This window comes from Watersipora subatra, chromosome 9 (genome assembly GCF_963576615.1).
Source record: "Watersipora subatra chromosome 9, tzWatSuba1.1, whole genome shotgun sequence".
Lineage (NCBI taxonomy): Eukaryota > Metazoa > Bryozoa > Gymnolaemata > Cheilostomatida > Watersiporidae > Watersipora > Watersipora subatra.
In genome coordinates, this window is record NC_088716.1 from 26,065,765 (window position 1) to 26,090,501 (window position 24,737).

At 37.7% G+C, this 24,737-nt stretch overlaps 2 protein-coding genes across 2 annotated transcripts in view; one reads left to right on the forward strand and one right to left on the reverse strand.

Annotated features, from left to right (window-relative positions):
* Positions 1 to 15,445, reverse strand: part of LOC137404649 (solute carrier family 12 member 9-like) — a 102,341-nt gene extending 86,896 nt beyond the window's left edge. Inside the window, exons 1-3 of the mRNA XM_068090873.1 lie at positions 15,339 to 15,445; positions 1,337 to 1,464; positions 151 to 299 (exon numbers count right to left, since the gene is read on the reverse strand). Coding sequence (XP_067946974.1) covers positions 151 to 299; positions 1,337 to 1,464; positions 15,339 to 15,385 — 324 coding nt within the window. The 5' untranslated portion in view covers positions 15,386 to 15,445. The remainder of the gene's footprint in view (positions 1 to 150; positions 300 to 1,336; positions 1,465 to 15,338) is intronic.
* Positions 15,446 to 15,718: 273 nt separating this feature from the next.
* LOC137404933 (p21-activated protein kinase-interacting protein 1-like) overlaps positions 15,719 to 24,737 on the forward strand; it is a 30,211-nt gene continuing 21,192 nt past the window's right edge. The window contains exons 1-2 of the mRNA XM_068091161.1: positions 15,719 to 16,696; positions 18,445 to 18,556. Of these exons, the coding sequence (XP_067947262.1) occupies positions 15,719 to 16,696; positions 18,445 to 18,556 (1,090 nt within the window). The remainder of the gene's footprint in view (positions 16,697 to 18,444; positions 18,557 to 24,737) is intronic.

Below are 24,737 nucleotides of genomic sequence, written 5' to 3' on the forward strand. Positions count from 1 at the left end.
TACTACATTCTCTTCGCAACAATATAACGAAAGGGTATAACATAAAGTCCTGAGAAAACGTATTCTAGCCTTTTGAGAAATAAAGCTTTACACAGTCTCCAACGTTTGATGATGAAGAAGCAGCAGAATGAAGACGAGAAGTTATCTCACCTTATCAAATCCAAGCAAGCCGCCATGAAGATGATTGGGTCCATTGTTAACTGCCAACTGGTAATCCTGACCATCCAATTTAAACTGGCCTTTGCATATCCTGTTTGCAAATCGTCCAATCAGAGCACCAAAGTAAAACTTCCCATACTCTGTAGCAAGATACAATCACCGTAATTATCATTACTGACATCACATAAGATTCTCTAAGATTCACTTCCAAGAAACAACAGGTTTACACACAACTATCGAAAAGGCAACAAAAGAAATAAAAACACTGGTTCCCATTTATCAATAATATAATGGACCATTAATCCTTTAGCTTGATAGAGAGTTGTCTTTTCAATGAGAAAATTAGCTTTAGTACTACACAAATCTGCAATAAAACTTCACTACCGCACTCTTAGCTGTAAAATCGTCCAATATCTGAAGTTCGAGTATTTTGACATTCTCAACAAAATATAAGTTTTGTAGAAGGAATTTTCCAGCTAAATGCGCTAAGGAGATATAGTCATACCTTGACATACGAGACAATCGAGATATGAGCAAAATTTTGGGCACGCTTTTGCCTTGAGACAAGAAACCTTTGAGATACAAGCCGGTTCTCAATGGCCACTAGTGGACAAGTATGCGAGAAGCCGTTTTCGAGAACAGCATCGCGTGGTCCTTCTCGTCGAATCAGTTAAAAAAGGTTTTAATAAGGTTGGCTAAAAATTACAGTGAGAGTGAAGCAAAAAGTGCCAAGCCGGAAACAGATAATAAAAAATTAAGACAATGACAGAATTAAAGGAACATTTAGTAAAATAGTAAAACTAAATTCATTTAAGTTGAATTCAAAGTTTATGTTATGTTACGTAACATCCCAAAAGTCAGGTGTACCAAACGAACTCCATACAGTGCTGTACATAGTAATGTTACATTTTATTGCGGATCATAACTGCTAAATAAGTATTTGTTACATTGTGATCATAGGTATTGAATTACAATAATGAAAAACACGTTTTTCCATCACAATAGCCTGTTTTTAAATGATATTTTCATAGTACGGGAACGGATTAATTTGTATTTAGTTATTACATATAAGAAATATTGCATGGAGATACAAGAACATCGACATACGAGCTCAGTATCACAAAGCATTAAGCTGTATGTCGAGATCCAACTGTATAGTAATGAATCGATAGCTGACCTTGGGGGGAGTCATAGCCCAAGGTCACATCTACAGAGACACCAGCCTCGTTAGGAACACGCAGGCTCTGTATGATCCCTCCAAGGGAGTAGATGACAGCCTCTACACCTCCTCCAGACAATTTATACCTGTGGGTTATAAGACATTTTAGCTGTATCAGCACTAATGTATTGTACAGCAAGCAGGCCTTAAGACTGGTTTATAGGATATCGTCATATAGCAGTGTTAGTCACACAATACTTTGGTGATCATCTGTGATAACGATGTACACACTACCACACACCCATCAGCGTGTACATCAGCAAAATTTCTGCGGCATAGCGTTCTTATTATTTAATACTAGCGGAATGCCCGGCGCTGCGCGGTTATTAAAAATCAGCTTATAAACAGTGATAACGATGCAACACTTATGAACTCAACTTATAAACAATGCCATTTGCCATTGCCTGGCAAGTTGCCAATGGCTAATTTAAGTACGCTAGTTATCTTCAGCTCTTACTAGTGCATAGATGACGATACGCGTTGCAGAGAGCGGTAGCGTGTTTGCACCCACATAGCGACATATATCGCCCCATGAATCCATTATTCTCGTGTAGCTCAATGGTTTAGTATATCACCTGGGGAATGGGAGGTTCCAAGATCAAATCTTCCGCGATACGATTCTTCATTCCAAGATTTAATAGCTATAGCCGGACATACCGAAGGACATACAGGCAAACTTTGAGATTTATATATATATAGATGTTCGCGGAAATGATGAAATACTAGTACAGCAGCAACTGTTATTAAAAAAATACGGATCAAGCAATTCGCAATGGTCAATCACCATTGTCGAAGTGGTAAATATTGCACAGGCTGTCGTGGATGCTCTGCTAACTATCGGAAATGTTTGATAGCTACAAGCTTTTTCGAAGTGTCCGCAATGCCTCGACGATGCGTCTGTTTACAGCGCACATAATTGACGAATAACTGCCGAGAAAGGACAAAACCAACATAGAGTGACATCATACCGCCTTTAGTGGCATAGCCATGGCTTGAAGGTAATACCTTTCACGGACAGGAAATTCTAGTGAGCATACAAATGACCTAATAACCTTTGTAAAATGCTCAGTATAAAGCAAAATAATTTGGAGAAAAAAATATATTTGCAGCCATATTGTGACCACTACGAACAAATCGTAAGTGCACAATGTTAAGGTTCACTGGTGCCCCGATGTAAAATGCATTGCAGTTGGGGTAAACTAGCAGTGCGGTAAGCATGTCACAGCCATACAGTATGCAGCATAGCTGCATGTCGTAGTTTTACTACGACGTAGCATACATAGTACAACTATTTTGTAATGCGTAGTAAACAGCATTGGTGCATTGGTGGTATTGCCTACTGCAGTGTACATTGCTAGATGCAGTGGAAGTGTGGCTAGTGCATATTTTTTAGTGCTAGAATTAGTCGAAACTTTTGCATTACACTGTACGTATGCGCGTAAGCATATTTAAAAAAAAATTCATTAGAGAATCAAATACGAAATAACTTGGACGTAACCACAATGCAATTGTAAGATGTGAATGCCGCTCAAATTAAAGTATGATTGGGCAGACAGACTGCGGACAACCAGCATGTTGTATATAGTTTAAATGAGACGTTATTAAAGGTTAAAAATATAACATAAATGAGAATATAATATAAAGACAACAATTTCATAAGAATGGTGTTAAACCTGACTCTCTATTTCAATATGATATGGGAGTTAGAGCATAAGCTCATGAGCTTGCTAAACATAGCATCTGACAACTTTGTACAATGCAGTACAGACACTTAAAAAGCTAGCGGTTTCAGTTGATTTACAGTATCACAGTGCACAAGCAGTGCACGTTTTGAAGAATGCGCATTCGCAGTATGCATGAATCGCAAGGCTTTAAGTAATGTGTCATGTAAGTAGATGCGTAGTGAATGCGAGTGGACAATTTGCAGTAGAAGACTGCTGCGCATTAGAAAGTTGTAATGCACTGCAAAATTACTGCATACTGCTATGACGCAATGCAGTGTTAATGCAGCACAACCCTGTTTCTAGCAAACAGTTTCGGTCCAACATCTTGCTAGCTACATGTACTTATGCTCGCTCTCCTTTTTGTAGTCAGTTGATGAAACTAATACTGTCTATGGTTGTGGCCAAGATGGTTAAATTTGCCATTTAATCCATAGAGTTGCATGCAAATGTGGAACTGTTTTCTGGCTTTTGCCGGACAAGATTCACTCTCTTGACAAGAACGATATGGTATCCATCGAACGAGAACAAGTCGAGACATGCCAGCATTTCCATCCTGTTGTACTGGCCGACAAATAGGTTTGTTTATAGCTGCCATGGTACATGACTGGCATAGCACAGTGCTTTTACGGATATTGTCTTTGGTTCTGTAAGAGTGTCCAGTTCATCCTCCCCACTTGTCTGGGAGGTTGATGGTTTAGTTGCTGCCAGCACAACCAATGCATAGGTGGTACCAGTTTACATGTATTACCTGTAGCAGGTTCGTATAGCCTTACCCGACTTGACACAGTCGGACTTGAACTGCTTATGCTAATTATGTACGTATGTAGCAGTTGGTGAGATTGGTAAATTGCCCTCCTGACTCAGGTATGGTGCATGGATCAATAGGACAGTGGTTCGAGTCACATGACCATTGGTGGTGTTAGGAAGGGCACCCAACCACAATTGCTCCTGTACCAAACCTGGTCGGGTCATCAGCGATTAAACCGACTTTCCCATCTGTGCTCCAGTGTGGATGAAGAGGGTGGCTGGCAACTCGGCAAGATCATGAGCCAAACCTGACAAAGGGCAGAGGAACTCTTCTGTGAGCCAATGGCCAGCTAGCTAAAATGGTGTCTTAAGAAAAAACACCTAACAGAAGGCAATGGCAAACCACTGTTGCATCCTGCCAATAACAGTCATGGTTATAGGAGGTTGGGGAGCCATGATCGCTTGGATCTTCACAGGAAATAATCCTTAAAGAGAGACTATATGAACAACTTTTAAAGATAATCATACACCTGAACTAATTTGGACTTTGAACTTGTTCTTATAATAATTTAACATAAGAAAAAAGTCGTTCTTATGTTCTGGTGTTGTTTTATTAATGTAATATAAGAACAAGGTAACATAGGGTTATTAGTTGAAAATATTCTGTCATAAGAAGGTTCTTTATGTCCCAATCTTCTCCAATTACGCGGATTAGACATTTCAGTAGTTTTATTAAAAGGGTATTGAGTTGATTCCCCATGGATGAAGAGGGTGGCTAGCAACACTGCAGGATTAAAAACAAAACCTGACAAAGGGCGGAGAAGCTTCGCTGTGAGCCAATGACCAGATAGCTAAAGAAGGTGTTTTAATAAAAACACCTTTAGCTATCTGGTCATTTTAATACTAATTAGTGGTATTTTGGTACCATTAAAAAACCACCATTTTGGTATTACCCTAAGTAATACCAAAATGGTGGTGGTTTAATAAAAATACCATCTTGATTTAGATGATAATAATAACGACACCTGACAGAAGGCGATGGCAAACCACTGCTGAAACCTGCCAAGAACAAACATGGTTATAGGAAGTGGGGGAGAACTAGGATCGCCTACATCCCCACATGACATGGTACTTAGAGAAAGATAGCATGTGTACTAAGTGAACAGGCCATATTTAACGATGGCTTAACGAATAAAAATATTGCAGTTACATCATGGCCGACTGAGTAAAGCGTGTGTTGAAAAAACCCAGCTTTCAAGTTCATCATGCTAAAGATAGTGAAGCTCTAGAGCAGGGGTGTCCAAACTTTTTTCACTGAGGGCCACATACATAAAAATATAGGAGGGGCTGGGCCACTTACTAGAAATTAGGTATATAGCCTTAACTTTAGTGTACTTATCTACATATGCATGCTTATCAACACAAGGGTACTGTTGAATAGATTTTTTACTCACCTAAAGTGGGAACGGGCATTGCACTCAGTGGGAGCAGTGATGCTGCGCTTTGGACCGAAGGATGGCTGGCAGGTCTGCAGTAAACTTAATGGTTGCGATGCGAAGGACATCATGGAGATGGCTGTCGATCATTTTGGTTCTCATTCTGCTTTTGTTAAGTGTTAACAGAGAAAATGTTTGCTCACATATGTATGTTGAGCCAAATAGACTGATCATTCTTTTCGCGTGGCGTCTCATCATAGGAAACTTTTCCTTTTCCAAGCTCTGGTAGAACTCGGGGAGGGAAAGCTGCTGATGTTGATTCTTCAGAACATCATCACACTGGATTTTGATGAATTCTAATTGCAGATTTTCTTCCACTTCTTTGGCATCCACCAAGAAAGGAGTCGCGAATAGCTTGATTTCTTTATCAATGACAGAAAAAGCCTGGAAGCGCTGTCTGAATTCTGTTTTGAGACATGCAATCACAGACACATGTTTCCCTTTTTTAGCAGAAAGGTTGGCCTGTGGATACGCAGTTCTGATCTCGGACAGTGTGGGGAAGTGCACAACGTTGAAGTTGCGCAGTTGTCTCTTAAAGAGATTGAGCTTCACACAAAATGCATTCATGTGCGCATAAAGTTGTGGTACAAGCTGATCTTTCCCTTGTAGGCTCTTGTTCAGGGTGGTTAAATGATCAGTAAGATCAACTAAAAATGCTAGGTCTGCCAACCATAGAGGGTCACTCAGCTCATGAAGAGGTCGACCCTTCTCTTTTAAAAACTGGTCAATTTCTGACCTCAGGGAGTAAAAGCGCTTCAGCACAGCACCGCGGCTTAGCCAGCGCACATCCGAGTGGTAGAGTAGATCCCCATATTCAGCATGCACATCAGAAAGAAAAGCCTGAAATTCTCTGTGGTACAGCCCTCTTGCTCGGATTATGTTGACAGTTTTCACAACTGTGTTCATTACATCTCCAAGATTGACTGTCTTGGCACAAAGGGCTTCTTGGTGAACAATACAGTGCATTTTAACAGCCTCACCTTCAGTCTCTTTCACCTTAGCGCACACCATAGACGCCATTCCTTTATGTGCACCTGCCATAGCTGGAGCCCCGTCTGTTGTAACTCCACACAGCTTGTCCATTGAAGTCCCATTTTGTCAATTGAGTCTGACACAGCTTCAAAAATATCCATACCCGTTGTTGTGCCTTTTAGACTCTTAAGATCGAGCAGCTCCTCTGTAACTCCAAAGTTCTCGTCCAGTCCCCGCAAAAAAATTAGCAGCTGTGCGGTGTCTGTGGCATCAGTGCTTTCATCGCATGCGATGGAGTAAAAATCAAAAGCACAAGCTTTATCAGATAGTTGCAGTTTAACGTTGGCTGACAAGTCTTCAATGCGTCGCGCAACTGTATTTCTGGACATGCTGACGTTGTTGAAGTCCTGCACTTTCTCCGGGCACATTATTTCGGCGACTTTAACGAGGCAGTGTTTTATGAGGTCTCCATCTGAAAAAGGCTTGCCGTGTCTTGCGATGAGTTGGGCGACCTCATAGCTAGCTATTGTAGCCTTTTCCTCGACTTTTTGAGCACACAAAAAATACTGTTGCTGACCCTGCAGTTTAGCTACCATTTGCTTTACTTTCTGCTCTCGCTCAGCACCAGTGTAGGATGCATAGGCCTGATGTTTGGTCTCATAATGACGTCGTACATTATACTCTTTCATAACTGCCACAGTTTCGGTGCAGATCAAACAGACACACTTCCCCTTGAATTCTTTGAAGAAATATTCACTCTCCCACCGTGTCTGAAATTTTCTGCACTCACTTTCTACCTTTCGCTTCTTTGGTTTTGCCATGTTTAGTAACGGGTAAATTTCTTCTGGGATTGGCCTTTTTGGCGGTAGATACGAAAAGCCGAACGCGCCGAATGACCGAACGCACTGAATGACTGAACAAACCGAATATTTTTTGGTAATATTTTTACTAATTATAGATTATATGTATTTTTGCCTGCAAATAGAGGCACAAATAATATTTTATATTAATATTAATTCAATAAATATTAACTAACTGTTATAGATTTATATCGATATCCGGTTGAGTTTTATTATTAGCGACTCGGTTTATGTTCAGATCTACATTCTATATAGTATGCAATATATTGGCCGTTATTCATGAAATGACGATTGAAATGCACAACTAATAAAATTCAAAAACAAAAACATTTATGACAAAAGATTAAAATGGCCAATGAGAGTTACACATTTACTCGAATGGTCCTCCATGTTCTTTTGCTCCATTCCACATGGCTGTGAGTCTCTGCAGCTAAATGAGAGCCATGACAGTCTATAGTTAAAGATGCTCAAAAGATGTAATAGAAAGATTTTCCCATCCTTAGCAGCTGGAAGAGAAAGAGGCTCAGAAGATGGAGGAGAAAGAGCTTCAGCAAGAAGAAGGGAACGATGCTAAGCCACTGAAGCTGTTAATTTTTTATAGATGTCTCTGTTAGCATATGAGCTTTAGATGATCAGGTTTGTTGTTTATGTTGTTGTGGGTAATTGAGTAGATTTGTCTTGGGAGTGTACTGATTAGCAATGTTGACTAACTCTAGTTATTTGGATCGTGTCTGGTAGGGGTTTGTTGAGGTGTATGTTTGTAATATGTAGAATATAATTTCTTTTGGGGGATTTCTGGCAGACTAATTGATGCCTCTTGTCCCATAGATTACTTCCTCTAAAAGTCTCTGATATGCTTATGGATGGGTGCATGATGGTTGCTTTTTTGATGGTCCCATGATGTACCAGGTGTTTGTTCGTTGTAATACTGTGTCTATATCTTGTGGTTTAGGCGTTGCTTCGTAACTGCATTAGCTAATATTTTCATTCCACAGCACTACATAAAATCAATTCAGAATAGGGTTTACTGGAGATGCTTGCAACCAACTTTTCTGTTCAAGCAGACTTATGGTACTTATTGACAATGAGGACAAAATAAACTATCAAGTGCAGTGACAATATGAAGAAAGCGTATACAGTGCATCTCAGAGTTACGGCGACCGTTTTACGTTTTTTTCGTCTTACGATGTGGAAAATGATGTTTTTCCATTCTCTCCATACAGCATTTTTTGGCTATAGGACATCAACAAAATTTTTCTTGAAATTCAAATTTGGGGGTTGGTGTGCAGAATACATCAGAATAATGAAGATGCCAATATGCTATTTGCCAAAACCCATCCCACAACACTTGAAAGAGATATTATGCTCGCTCTCAGTTCAGCATCATTCATTGTAAGTTATAGTGAAAACGTAACCCGAAACAAATAATAAAAATTAAAGTGATGATGAAATTAAAGATTAGTAAAATACATACTGAAAATTAGCTTGAAATTTAAGTTGAATTCAAATTTATGTTATATGTCTGTTTCGAAGGTAAGAGCTCCATACAGTACGTACTGTACATAGTAATGTTACCTTTTATTGATCATTACTACAGATCATTACTACTAAATATACCAAAGTTACTGAAGTAACTATAGTTACTAACGTTAATATACTACAGTGCGCCCTCGCCATTCGATTTTAATTTGTTTCAGGGTTGGCATCATACAATGAAAATGTCGTATAGAGGGGTATAGAAGCTTATAGTAATTGTATAATGCAAACATCCAGTGGTGAAAATCTTCAAAATTTTATATAAGTATTGTACATTTTAAAAATTAGTAACAAAATGTATGTACCTCTAATTGAACTCCCCCTCCATTTGACCGCCAATTTGACATTCTTTGATCGAAATGAACTCATAATAGCAAGAGATCAGTAGAAAATTTTCCACAAAATCGTATGAGTAATGAATCATTTACAACAATAACAATTAAAACTTTGAAAGCAACACCATAGAAATAATTAATAACTGTATCAGGCTAATAGTAGTTTCTTGTTTAACGCAGTCTTGATACTTCGAAGTACGGTGTATATAAAAAACTGATTACATATACGATGGTATATAAACAACTATTTTTAGGCTACAATATATTATATTATATAAACTAGAAATTCCCCTGTCATACAGTCCACGACCAAAGTGATATTGGAAAAAGGAAAGGGTACTGATGGTTGAGAAATGCAATATTAGCAGTCAAATGGCACTGCAGTGCAATAGGATAACTGCAATGGTAGCTGTAGTGTACTGGGTGTGGGTGTTATTATATACAACAAACAACAATAATGAAAGGAAAAGATTATATGTTTATATCTCTCCCCCTGCAATAGGAGAAATGCAATATTGGCCAATATTAGAAGTAAAATGCACTGATATTATTACAATAACCAATATTATTAATATAGTAATAATAGAAAACCAATGCACAATTTTGTTTACAATTCCAAACGTCAGAGCTAACAATATCAAGAAGTTGTGATATTTATATAGGTTTTTAGAAAATCTATTTAAAAAAGTGTTTGGTCATGACAAACAGCAATAATGAACGGAAAAGATTATATGTTTATATCTCTCCCCCTGCAATAGGAGAAATGCAATATTAGAAGTAAAATATTATTATATAGTATTATATTATTAATATAGTAATACAGTAATAATAGAAAACCAATGCCCAATTTTGTTTACATTTCAAAACGTCATAGCTAACAATATCAAGAAGTTGTGATATTTATATAGATTTTTAGAAAATCTATTTAACAAAACTATTTATAAAAAATAATAACAGCAACATACTGCCCATCATCGATGTTGTTAGTGTGACTATAAGACTTCAATAGTCATCCAAACTTATAATTAAATATTATAATAATCTCATAAGAATCGTTAGAAAAAAATATCATCTTCATTTCCTTTACTTTCACTGCTTTGGACATCAGTTAGAATACCAAAGTACTCAAAAGTTTCTAAAATGTCAGTTACTTTGAAATCGGCAAAAAATAAACGATTTCTGTACTTCTAAGTTAATTACAGAAACCTTCGGCAATTCGACAATGCTATAGACTGGTGAAATGTGCACGTTATTTTTTCTTGAAATGCGCATGACTTAATGGTTCTATTCTCTGTCGCTCGGCATTTTGTTTGCCGGTCTTAATTTCGATGAAAGTAAGGCTTCGCCAGTTTTAATAAAGATTTTTGGAAGCATTAATCTGTCTACTTATGTATAATCTGATCAGATGGGTTAGTTTTAAGATATTGCTTTAACCTTTCAAAAACTTAGTAACATATTTAAATAGGTTTGTATGTGTTTTGTATCGTTATTATACTTTAACGACCCTACAAAAAATGGTTAAATTTGTTGATGAGATTTCGATGCAAGGGTTTGCGACGTTGTTGATGAATAATTTTCAGAAGTTGTGTGCACTGTGCACATGTATTTATCATAAAAACTCTCAAACTTTGTTCGCTCGTTTGGTCGTGGGACTATAATATATAATTATATTATATATTACCTGAAGTATCACTTTGACTCGGGCCAAAAGAACACTCTAACAACATCCTAGTTGAACAAGCAATAAGTTGTGTTATGAAAAAAACTAAGAATTGTAACCTAAGGTTGCAACAGGGTTGTCAGTATTAGAGCTAAATCCATAACTGCCTTATCGATGCTGGTAAGCCAATATTTTGATACTGGCACCACATCTAGGGGTGGAGAATGTGAAGGATTTACTGAGCTGAGCTTTTTCTAATTATTATAAGTGTTCAATTATTCTCGGATCAGCCCAAAAGCCAGCTTGCACAGAAAGCCCATGGATTAACACCCAGCCCTTGCTATATAAGCAAAGGTGCTCCAGTGATAAGTGGGAGAGGTAAGGATATGCAACAAGAGAAGATACTCTAGTGAGAAAGAACAAAGAGCACAAAGCAAGTGATACAGACTACGAACAACAGAACTAAGGACTGAGAATTATGTTCTTAATCTGCATTAAGAATAGTGTGGTAACATTAACCTACCTTTGTACAGCTTTGTGTATGCATATCTTAACATTCTTACATTTACAAGTGTAACTGTTTGAGTATTTATTATTTGTAACTCATTTCAGCATTACGCTTGATTGTAGTGAATTGTATCTAATTGTTCTATCTTTTCATGTTTATAGAGCTTGTGTAAATAAAGAGCCATTATTCACCAGACACCTTGCTTGCAACAATTACAGTGGTGCATGAGAGCTAATACTCATTCGGTGTAAGACAACTTGTACAGTGATACTTCAACTTACGAGTGCTCTAACGTACGAGAAACTTGAGATACGAGCAAGCTTTTAAGCAAGTTTTAGCACTAACATACGAGCCATATTTAAGATACAAGCACGTGAGTCAGTTGCCAAGTATGCCGGATGTGTTTTATGAGAACAGCATCACTCTGTATTTTTTAACTGCTCAGGTTATACTTTTGTACCGTGTTTTTGTGCGTGATTTTTAGTGCATAATTATGTGAATTAAAAGTACTGTGCGTAGACCGAAAGTTTGCCAGTAAAATGAAAGATAATGCAAAGAAAAAGCAAATGATAACAATTGATACTAAACAAAACATTATTGAAAAATATGCGAAATTTGTATGCATGATTGAGCTAGCTCAACAGTATGACAGAAATACATCCACAATTATCAAACAGAATGATTATATTCAGGGCATTTAGTTCGCAAAAGGACTAACCATAGTTTCTAAACGGCGCAGCGATCTTCACGACCGCTGATGGAGAGACTGCTCAGGCATGGGATAAATGATAAACAATTGGCCGGCGACAGCGTAACTGAAACGATGTTATGTGAAAAGGCCGGTTCTTTCTATCGAAACTATAAAAATAGACATTCGGACAAGTTGGCTAGTGGTCGTGCATTAACCCTTTATGACGACACCTGAGTTCGTCCTAATCGCAACATGTTGAAAGGGTGACAAAGGCAAACGCCCTTAGATACCAAAGGTTTATCTTAAAACGGCCGGCTAGATGTGAGAGCAAAACAAAGGAAACAAAGGAGAAACTTTAAACTATGAACGCTGAAGAAATTTCAATTACGTTAATTGAGTTAAAAATGAAAGTTTGCTTTTAGGTTTGCTTCTAAGCTTGTCTTTTAAGACTTTAATAAAATCTAAATTTATCAAAGTCAACTGTTGTAATGAAGAATAACTTATATCTCCCTCTCTGGCAAATGCTAGCGTTAGCTGCTAATGCACGTACGTAGGCCTATTTAATTTTACATTTTAATTAATCACATTTCCTTGCATTATTTTTATTTGTTGCTTTTTGAAAGCATGTGGTAAATGGACAATAACCAACATGTTCTTTCTGTTACAATATCTTTGTTTTGAGTGTTTTATTTGCATTTTTTAGAGTATGGAAACCAATCAATATACATTTAATTGTTCTATATATAAATAAATTGCACCAACATGCGAGTAAATTGACATACGAGCTCAGTCTTGAAGCGCATTAAGCTCGTAAGTGGAAGTATGACTGTCCACAGAACCCACTTACAAATGGCTAGTCAGCGATGACTTCCACAACATTGGTGGCAGCAGTGGGATACCTGTAATCCTGTTGCTACTAAAAGTTCAGCTGTACGCACAACCTAGTAATTGTTGAACAGCTCTCTGGAAAGAGATGGCTCAAGGCACAGATAACAGAATGTCTACTAATCCATTCCTGCCGATCAGTAACCCATTTTGGGACATGGCTAATCCATTTAATGATACTGCTGAGAAACAACCAAAGCAGGTCATGCACCCGCTACATCAGTACACATCGATGGGGCAACCTTTATTGACTGTGTACCAGAATCATGTGCTGGAACTGCCGGACAGACAGGCTGCCAGCAATCGCATATTGTCGCCAGCAGATAATGAATTAGCTGGGTATCAACCAGTACGAACAGTAAGGATGGCAGATCTTCCTAAAGTTACCCAAATAGAAAATATGAGCGATGTTAGCTACGGGACTGCAGAAACCTATACTGACTGCGATAAGACAAACCTAGCTGCTGTGCTACGTTCAATTTCACTAGAAATGGCCAAACAGACTAAGCTGATGCAAAATCAGTCTGCCAGAATTGCGGCTCTGGAGCAAAAGGAGACAAAGCGACAACAAAGCCAATGGAAAATATCGGAGAGCCAAACGTTTTTGATGTGGAGACTCCTCACATCTAATAAGGAGGTGTACAGTACCGAAGAAATGGTCACAGCCATCCGTAGGCCCTAATCAGGAGAAGCGACAAAGGTTCACTCCTAAGATTATAGGTAAAGTGGTTAAACCTGTGTCCTATACCAGATGCAACAAATCGGATAGACCATGCAATAGTAAAAGAACAAAGGCAAGCAATGCGGACAGTATTGGTAAGTTGCCTTATTTACAGCATTTCAATAAGACAACTGTTTTGCTTCCCTTGTCTGTGCACAGTTCTTGTCATGCTAAGAGGTCTGCAGGTAATTTTTCTGACTACAGTACCAAAGTTGATGAGGAGAAACCCTGCACCGATCTTGCAGCCGCTACCTTGACACTTGATGTTCCAGGAATGGTTGAGGAGCAGCTGCATGATGGTTCAGATAAACGGCTTCAACCTGCACCAGCAAAGGAGGTTGTAGCTAAACAAGAGCAATGTCTGTCAAGGCCCACACATTGCAAGAGACGCCCACGAAATTGTGGTGGGCATAACTCTTACGGCAATAGTAGTCCTTTCACACGGAAGGCACAGCATTGTGGAGCAACCAGCAACTCTCGCAAGCATTGGACTGCTAGCGCAGCTGATAGCAGCAGATTGTATTCGAGTAGCAAAGCTACTCCTACACCTGAAACAGCCAATCAGCTGCATGCTAAAAAATATGCAAAGCAACCTCATGACTGCAAATATACACTGGAATCTTGCCTTGATGAAGTTGTCCAAGAAAGGAATGAAATGCAACGCCGCTACGTGAAGCTGCTTCTCAAATATGATGACCTGAAGTATCATTTCGACTCGGGCCAAAAGAACACTCTAACAACATCCTAGTTGAACAAGCAATAAGTTGTGCTATGAAAAAACTAAGAATTGTAACCTAAGGTTGCAACAGGGTTGTCAGTATTAGAACTAAATCCATAACTGCCTTATCGACGCTGGTAAGCCAATATTTGGATACTGGCACCGCATCTAGGGATGGAGAATGTGAAGGATTTACTGAGCTGAGCTTTTTCTAATTATTATAAGTGTTCAACTATTCTCGGATTAGCCCAAAAGCCAGCTTGCGCAAAAAGCCCATGGATTAACACCCAGCCCTTGCTATAGAAGCAAAGATGCTCCAGTGTTAAGCAGGAGGGGTAAGGACATGCAACAAGAAAAGGTACCCTAGTGAGAGAAAACAAAGAGCACAGAGCAGGTGATACAGACTATGTACGACAGAACTAAGGACTCAGAATTGTCTGAGGACAATTCTATTGTCTAAGGACTGAGAATTCTTAATGTGCATTAAGAACAGCGTGGTAACATTAACCTACCTTTGTGAAGCTTTGCGTATACATATCTTGACATTCTTACATTTACAAGTGTAACTGTTTGAGTATTTATTATTTGTAACTCATTTCAGCATTACGCTTGATTGTAGTGAATTGTATCTAATTGTTCTATCTTTCCATGCTTATAGAGCTTGTGTGAATAAAGAGCCATACTCATTCACCAGTCACCTTGCTTGCAACAATTACAGAGGTGCATGAGAGCTATTACTCATTCGATATAAGACAACTTGTACGCAGAAGCCACTTGCTAGTGGCTAGTCGGCGCTGACTTCCACAACAGTATCATAGACACGCCAAAAGTGAGAGTTGTCTCCACCCCAACCAATGCATGTTTGTAACCTTGTATGTTACATTAACACGTGCAGTTTCTTCGTTAACGAAGAAACTGCACATGTTAATTTGCCTTTAGAGGCTCTCAGTGAGAACAATTTGATCTGAACAAAACACTCCACGAGGATTAAAAAATGTGCAAAATTCTATTGACATGCTTTAGAATTACATAATATGGGGTTGAACATGCCGACTTAAAATGAGATAATTTTCCGTAAATAACAATATCACAAATGGTGGCACTTACTCAACAGTGCCATCTTCCCAAGTTTTCACGCTTTCTATCGTGGTCATAACTTGAGGAAGCGTGACAGCGCTGCCGAAATCGCAAGCTTGAAAACTGCAAAAGAAGTTAATGACCTTACGTCCAAATAATGTGTGGGACGGCTTAGCGGACCTTCACGGACCCAGTTTTAAGAACTGAACTACGGAAAACAAGCAGCGCCCACTAAATTTAGTTCGTTCGCTAAAAGTTCCAATATCCATAAAGTGAAACTTCTTTAGATCGCATACCAGTTTCGTCAACTTTGTACTTATTACTGCATACTCCGTCCGTTATCAATGTAGGCGGAACTGAGCGAAGGCTCGACAAAATCTACGGAGCGTGAGCTAGTGCATAGAAACAAAATGGCTGATTTCTTTGCTAACCACGCTGAAAATGCTGATGTAGAGATTATTGTCGGATCATATGAACACGTTTTATTTGGATATAAACTTGTTAAAGAACAAAATACGGCAGTGTTAAATTTGTCGTTCACAGATAAGTCTCACTGTGGATCGATCCGTTCCTTGGCAGTATCTTCAAGCGGGCTGCTCGCCTCTGGATCTGCTGATGAAACCATTCAACTGTTTGATTTGAAGACCCGACACGAGGCTGGAACATTAATCAAACATAATGGGACTATAACGAATATTGCATTTTGTGATGAATTCATGCTTTCATCTGATGATGCTGGAGTTATATGTATTTGGAAAATTTCAGGAAGAACTTATGAGTGTATGAAAACACTGAGCGGTCACAAGGGATCTGTTGAGAGTATGGCCGTTCATCCCTCAGGAAAGCTTCTGATTTCAGTGGGTCAAGATAAGACTTTGCGAACATGGAATTTAATAACTGCAAAACGAGCTTATACAACTAGCATGCAGCACGTAGTTGACGTTTTGCGTTGGTCACCAGATGGAGAGAAGTACGCTATGTGTTACAACGGAAAGTTAGATATATGCTTGCTGTCAAAAGCAGCCCCTGAGCATACAAGAAATCTGCCAAGAAAAGGTCATTGTTTGGCTTTTATAAATAACAATATTTTGGTGGTAGGTTGTGAAGAGGGTTACCTAATCTTCGTAGACATTGCCGCAGGTTATGTACCGTTGACTACTGTAGTCGATTGTACCCGAATCAAATGTCTTAGCGTCAAGCCATTGAAGAATGATCAGTCTTTACTTTCATTTATGTCGAGTGATGGTTTGTTGGAGTTGCACTTGGTAGATCATGGAAAAACAATTTCTACCAGCCTGATTGCAAAAACTAAGACTACCCTCAGACCTATCTGCGTACAACTCAGTGTAATGACAAATAAGTCTGGCACGGAACCTGTTTCATTAAAGGTGAGACAAACAATTTGTTAATTCACTGCATTGATACTGCGCACTTCTGAGTAGTTTAAAGGCTAATTCACGCAATCACTGTATGTAATCGTCGTTCTCTCACCGATTATTCATTGGCTATGTGCGACATAAAATGATGGTATTGTCGAGACAACGTGGATACGTCGGCAAAGATTGCAGCTGTCAGACTTTCCCGATAGTTTGCCGAGCATCCGTGACAGTCTGTGTGATGTGTACCATTTCGGTGATGGTGATTGGCTGTCGTGAATTGCTTAATCTATGTTTTCCTATGTGACAGTTGCTGCTAGACTAGTATTTCATCATTTTCCCAACTGCATTGTAAAATGAAAATGCGATTCCATGGACTATTTCCTGATGTAAATGCAGATGGGTTTGTGATAGTGCCAACATTGTTATCACAAGCGATCACCAGGGTGTGGGATTGATCACCATTGTGGGATTAATTTCAATATAGGCAATCAGTGTGAACCAGCCTTAAAGGTTGACTTGCAACAAAATTCACATTACAGTTATTTGGTATCATAAGATTCACCATGTCTTACTCTGTTGTGTTGTAGGTGCAAAATATGCGGCAATGTGATTACAAGCTCTTAAAAGCTCAAAAACGAACAGTTAATCGCAGCCACATGAGACCGCCGTAGTTTGGATTCTCTTTCCAAAACAGCTCAAATATGACATAGCTGTGGTAGATGGTTTCTGTTTACACTTTCATGCAACCTTATTCGTCGAAATATTTTCACAAATATACTTCACGCATTCAATAAAACCATGTCTATTGTTCTTACGTGTCTATTTTATCGTCCATTGTAATGCTGTCACTTTTAGCAGTGATATCTTATAACTTACTGTAAAAATTCATTTAATTTTTTAACCTTACCTCGAAGGAGTACATATCATTGTCTGATAATCATGGCGAGCCTGTTGGTCACCTGTGATAATCGAAAAGTGCTGCAGAAATTATTTTCGAAGTATTGGGTCACATGATCAGATTACGGCTTGACGATTAGTTCAAGCCAAAACAAAACTGTAAAGTAGCGAGCATCTATATTTGATACGGGGTCTTCGGTAAAACCCGAAGTGTTTCTCATAAACTAGTGCTACGATAGATTTATATTGAGCTTTTTATTGGCCTTTCAATTCACGTGAGAACATCACGTGACAAGACAATAACCAAACTGTCATGGTTACGTCAGAGAAATAAACGGATTCCAATCTATAGGGCTTTTCGTTTTTGAGCTTTTAAGAGCTTGTAATCACATTCCCACACTGATACCAAATAACTGTAATGTGAATTTTGTTGCAAGTCAACCTTTAACTATGTGGCTTCCTGCATCTGCTGTAATCTCAGACATTAATGTAGAACAGTGATGATACTAGCAAATTATGTAACAGTGATTTTGTTAAAAAGCTGGCACCGCAATTCATTGGAAAATGAAAAGGTTCAAGCCCATTTTAAACTACTCCTTACTAACGTTAGTCCTACAACAAATTCTCATAATGGCTGGCTTTCATTTCTATAAACTTAAAAATGGATAAATTGCACTCGGCTCTGGTATGATTTTCTATTAGACTCGAGCTGCAAACCTTCTGTAAACCAGCTCCAACTTGCAAGCCTTAGTACCCAGTAAGGTGTGCTGAGCGCATGCTGGCTTGAACAATAACTATCACTAACAAATTCCCAGTCTATTGCCGGTCCATTTTCAAGTTTCATCTTCATTTACATTCAGCAAGAAGTCACCTCAACGAAAAAAAGGACAAAAAAAGTCAAAGGCAAACAGCCCAAAGAAAGTCAAGAAGTTCTTGAACAAGGACAAGGTGATCAACCTGACCCTGAACAAGGTAATGTGGCAGAGCAAGGTGCAACTTATTCCTGAGCCTCTCTGCTGTTTAAATGTTGATTAGTGGTACGATCCAATTTAGATTTGCTTCCCCATGTCTGCCTTCATGCAAAGGTGTGTTCATATGCAATGAATCGTGCATTTTATTGCTGCTTGCAGAATACAGCTTGTAGCAGTAGTGAATAATCCCTTAATGATTAAGTATGATGTCTGGTTAGCTTATTGCAAGCAATAGCAGTATTGCACAAACAATGTCTCTGTGAACCTGGCTGGACATGTCTGAGTCTAGGGACCTCAAGACTGGAGACATGACCAGTTGCAGGGAGCAATTTAAGGTTGGGAGGCATTTATCTCACTACCTGTCACTACCATTGGCCTTTTTCGGGAATTGAACCTCAATCTATAGTTTGCAGGTCAGCGGGTCTAGACCACTAGGCTTTATCACTATGTTTCCATGAAACGCATGACGCACAAATTTGAGCCAATCCGTAAGTTAACCGCATCATGGAATCGGCATAAATCCACAAGCTAAGCAAGTTTTGTGACTCGCAAAACTTAATCGAATCCATAATGCTTGTGAATAATGGAAACAGCACTCGCGAAAGATGCGCATTGAAATACCGTGCCAGCTATTCAATTTTAAACATTTTCAGTACTTCCGCTCATCCTTTCTGGATCGAGTTTCATCACGCTAACTGCGTCACTAATTATTAACTTATAGCGTACAATTCCTTGTCTTTTTTCAACAAGGCGCCTGAGTCAATCCGCATCATGCGAATTTCCATAGCAACACTTAATTCGCCCGGTAGCGCAACAATGTGATTTGATTATCTTGAACCATAAATATCTAAAATATAGTTAGACAGGTTGTAACTTAACCTGATATGGACAGCTACAACCAGTGGCTAAATGCTCTTAATGCTGAGGAGCTAATTGGTTTTTTTATATTTGCTGTCTAAAATATTCAGATCATATCTCCAATCTGCCTGCCTTTCCATTATGTTTCTAATCCTCAAAAATAACCACTACACCTTATACCAGGTTCCAACCCCTTGCCTATTTACATTATAGAATAACGTTGTGCAAAAGGGTTTTTCTTTCAATACACATAATTTACTTTGCTGTTTTTTGTCTCATGGTCCAATTTGCTTTACACTGCATTGACGGGGTGTTTAAAGTTGCTTTTACCGAAATGGTGTTCGTGACTGCGTATACCTATAACTGTCACATCTCCCTAGATATGTAGCTAGACACGCCGATGTTTAAGGGCACCGATGTTGAGCAAGGGACATCATGCTGCCGCTATTGTGACTATAGAAGTTGATTCATGCGGGCTGCCGTTTCCATACAAAGATTTGTACACTCAGTAGTTTAATAATAACCGCGTTGGCAATATAGCAATGTATTAGCCAATAATGTTAGGCTATTTTTATTGGGCTTTCCTATTTATAGCCAGTGAAGTGGTCTAGCTTTTCTTCGCTGGTAACTTTTTAATATGTAAAGAGGGAACTTAGCGATAAGATGGGTAAGCACCTGCCAGTACCTGATGCCAGCACATGCTGGCAGTTTCCTGTTAGTACTTCTTACGAAAGAGTATGACTGTAAATTTTAGACATGGAGAAATCAGGCACAGCAAGTTCACTATGACCGCTATGATATACACTACATGTGACAAAGTTTTCGTGTAGTCATATTTTACAAAGACATAATTTTCAGAGTTAAATAGTTGATAACCAATTTCTGTGATTCGCTGTCCGGTCTGCTATTCACTATCAACTATGTATATATATTTTATTTTTAGATTATTTTATGTTTGATAGTTTTGTGGTAATACGTTCAAAGGCGTTGAAATAATGTTCAATTAATTTTTATAGTAAACTTGATTTTGGTTTTTGATTTATTTTCATCAACAATTGAAATTAACCCTTTGACTAGGCAAAATCCCGGCAAAAACACCCGAAAGTCGTAATTTATTTTTCAAAATTCAATAAAATTGATATTTTATGAACATGCATAGCTCAAATCTTAAATTTATTTCTATGGACAAAATTTTTTGTACATAAACATTCATTTACATATCTACGATTACAATAAATGCAACCATGTGCAATTGTCCCTGTATGAAATGCTTGGAGGCATTTCTTTCGGTAGAACCAAGCTCTAACGTAGCCGTGCGAGCTACCATAAAGATTGTTTTTTCTGTATATTCCAAGTATATTAAAAGCCAAAAAGTTTACATCACTTCTATCATCTGAATTATTTTTATTCTGATCAGACAAAAATCACTAACGATAGCAGGATCAAATAATCTTTTATTTTACTGTTTTGAAAGTCGAGCCGATGTTGACTGGTTTTTCCAACTTTTATTCTTTTTCAAGGGGCGCGATTTGTTTAGCTTTTAGCACAAAGCAACGCTTCTCAGATAATCGTTTCATATTGTAAATCATCAACTAATATCTTGTTGGTGATATTTAAAACTTACTAGTGTTCATATCCTTTGTTTAGCGTTACTAGGCGGCAGCTTTATAAACTTCTACCGAAAGTGACGTAAATGTCGTTTCCCCACGCAACCGATAAACGGCATTTTGGACGTTTCCCCAGCCAAAGAGTTAACCAAAAGAAAAAAAGCTGGAAAAGTGATGAAGCCCATAAATACGTATTAGCGTAGCTAGTCATGGCGTCGGGCTTGTTGTCATCGTGTAATCAAGATTAATTTTTTGAGTAATTAGGTTTTATTCACTTGTTAAAAGATGTAATTCAAGTTTTTTTTTGTCATATAAAACTTGCCATATATGAAGAAATTGCAACACGCAGCTTCCGATACAATTCATATATGGTAGTTGAAGTTTTCATAGACACCACAAGGTGAAGGGTTCTTCTAATAGCCCACCCAACATTCGAGATTTAACAGTTTCATCGGAATGATAAAATCTTCATAGTTAAAGGTTGACTTGCAACAAAATTCACATTGCAGTTATTTGGTATCAAAAGATTCACCATGTCTTACTCTGTTGTGTTGTAAGTGCCAAATATGTGGAAACGTGATTACAAGCTCTTAAAAGCTCAAAAACGAAAAGCCGCCGTAGATTGGAATCTCTTTATTTCGATGACGTAACCACGAAATGTGGTTATCGTCTTGTCACGTATGTTCTCACGTGAATTGAAAGGCCAATACAAAGCTCAATATAAAACTTATCATAGTACTAGTTTATGACAAACACTTCGGGTTTTACTGAAGACCCCGTATCAAATATAGATGCTCGCTACTTTACAGTTTTGTTTCGGCCTGGTCTAATCGGCATGTCGTAATGTGATCATGTGACCCAATACTTCGCAAATAATTTCTGCAGCACTTTTCCATTATCACAAGTGACCAACAGGCTCGTCATGATTATCAGACAATGATATGTACTCCTTCAAGCTAAGGCTAAACAATTAAACGAATTTTTACAGTAAGTTATAAGATATCACTGCCAAAAGTGACAGCATTACGATGACGATAAAACAGACGCGTAAGAACAATAGACATAGTTTTATTGAATGCGTGGAGTATATTTGTGAAAATATTTCAACGAATAAGTTTGCAAGAAAGTGTAAACAGAAACCATCTCTCACAACTACATCACATTTGAGCCGTTTTGGAAAGGGAATCCAAACTATGACGTCTCGTGTGGCTGCGATTTTCTGTTCGTTTTTGAGCTTTTAAGAGCTTGTAATCAACTTTCCACATATTTTGCCCCTACAACACAACAAAGTAAGACATGGTGAATCGTTTCATATCAAACAACGGTAATGTGAATTTTGTTGCAAGTCAACCTTTAAGCGAATTTCTATTTATTATACTATGAGACAGATGACCTTTTTATTTGACCTTTCTACAATACTGGTGATAGTTTTTAAACTTCATTGTCGAAAATAGTAATTGAGATTTGTCAAAGGTCAGCCTTCTTCCATAATCGATGTTATGGAAGTTAAAAGATGGATTTATTTATGCATTTGTTTGCTAAATCTTTACTATTATATTAACCGTGTCCATCTGTCTATTTGTCCGAGGCTAGAGTTAGGATAAAATATCACTTTGTATGGGACTTGAACTCATGGTGTTCAGCTTGTTAGACCGGTACTCTAGCACCTGTGGTAATCGACCGCCTTCTGGCATTTCAGAATAATTGTTCAAGTAGTTATCCTCTCCGAGTTATGACTGAAGAAGTGAACAGAAGCATAGTGTATGAAGGTTGAAAAAGACCGTTTGTTGATCATTTTCCTCGCACACCTGACGATCTTTTCTGGCTCACCAGACTGCTAGGATACTAGTAGTTATAATCTTACAAGCGTTGCGTTTGTGTATATTCATGTCTATGCGTTTGATCAGCATTACAATCATGTGGAGACAATTTGGCAGCATTGCAGAGGCAGCAATTAAGAGGTGAACCACAGTGGCTGTATGGTTATTACAATATGTTGATTTGTATGGACTTTTGTTTAGCATCTCAGCTCATACTGCCTACAGTACGACTTTACTTCCTGGCAGTCAAACTGCTAGTTAGATCGTTAAAGAAGGTCTGACAGTGGCAACTGGCAGTCTATGAATTGAACAAAACTCAATTTAAAACTGACAACTTAATTCTGATCAGGAGTTATTTCCTCGTGCATGTAAAATTTATGACTATTCATCATATAGATGTGTGAGCAGTAGCACAGGCTAAGGTTATACACTCAGCTATTATAGTTGTTTTGTAGCTACTTCTGCTCGACTAACTAGATGAACCTAACATTTAGGGTTATGATTATTACTTCTTCATTTTCTTTAGCCTGAGGACTTTGTGAAATTTTATTTAATACTTGCAGTAATCCTGGCGATACCTGGTATTCTTTTCAATTTTGATCAGATAGTCCGCAGGTGGGCGTTGAACAGGCTGTGTTTTATTCAAATATTTATAGCAATCTGGCGGAAGGCTCGAAGCATGTGCGTGTAAAGTTTGGACAAAGGTTTTGATGAAATCAGCCTAAAAATGTGGAAATGCAGTGTTTATGCGGACTAACAGACAGACACACAATGAAGAAGTGTGTCATTGTTATTAATTGTTTATACTAGTTGTAAATATTTAATTGTTTTAATTTTAGTTTAATTTTAATTTATTATTTAGTTGTTTTATTAATAGAGATAACCTAATATTCATCATGAAAACAAATTCTATGAAAGTATTTCCTGGTGTATTGTTATTGCATCTAATTGTTCAAGTTTATCGCTGCCATTGCATATCAATATGAGCTATATTATGTCATCTATTATATTTTATCATCTATTATACTATATCATTTATTATATTATATCATCTATTATATTATATATCATCTATTATATTATATCATATGTTATATTATATCATCTATTATATTATATCATCTATTATATTATATATCATCGATTATATTATATCATCTATTATATTATATCATCTATTATATTATGTCACGAATAGTCAGCATATTTTAATAATATTTAAAATTTTATTATATATTATCAAATTTATTTAAAAATTACAAAACTGCAGCACATGCAGAAATGAAATCTCCCATTTCATCTGCTCTATAAATATGTAAACAAATGATTATTGATTAATTATTGATTATTGGAAGTTTGATCTGTTAAGGATGAACTTACACGAAGTTTTAGTAGATTTTATTCGGAAGTATCGGTATTTTTCTATCATTTGTGATTGTTTTTGATCTTTGAGGTGGTCGGACTGCCAGGATGTCTCTAGATTTAAATCGATTAAACTTGGTCTCCATTAAAACGCTTAGAAGAAAAATATGTGCAAAATTACGTCACTGGTTGATATCGTTGCGATAGATATCAGTTATTGTGTTCAAGTTGAAGCGTTGTGTGTTGTCGTTTTTCTGTCTCTTAGCAATTGTAGACGTTATACATGCACTTTGACTCGATTTGAGAAGTTTTATGGCGATCAAGTGTAATAGATTTTAATCTTGAAACATTTTGGCAGTCAGATCACCTCAAACAACAAATACAATCGCAAATGATAGAAAAATACTGATAATCTTTGATAAAATATTCTAAAATGTTTTGTAAGCTCATCTTTCAAATATTGAGTAGTCAAAAAGTGTGCTCAGCTGCCTCTGAGCTGACCATCGCATAAAGTGCAGTGCAAGGAAAACAATTT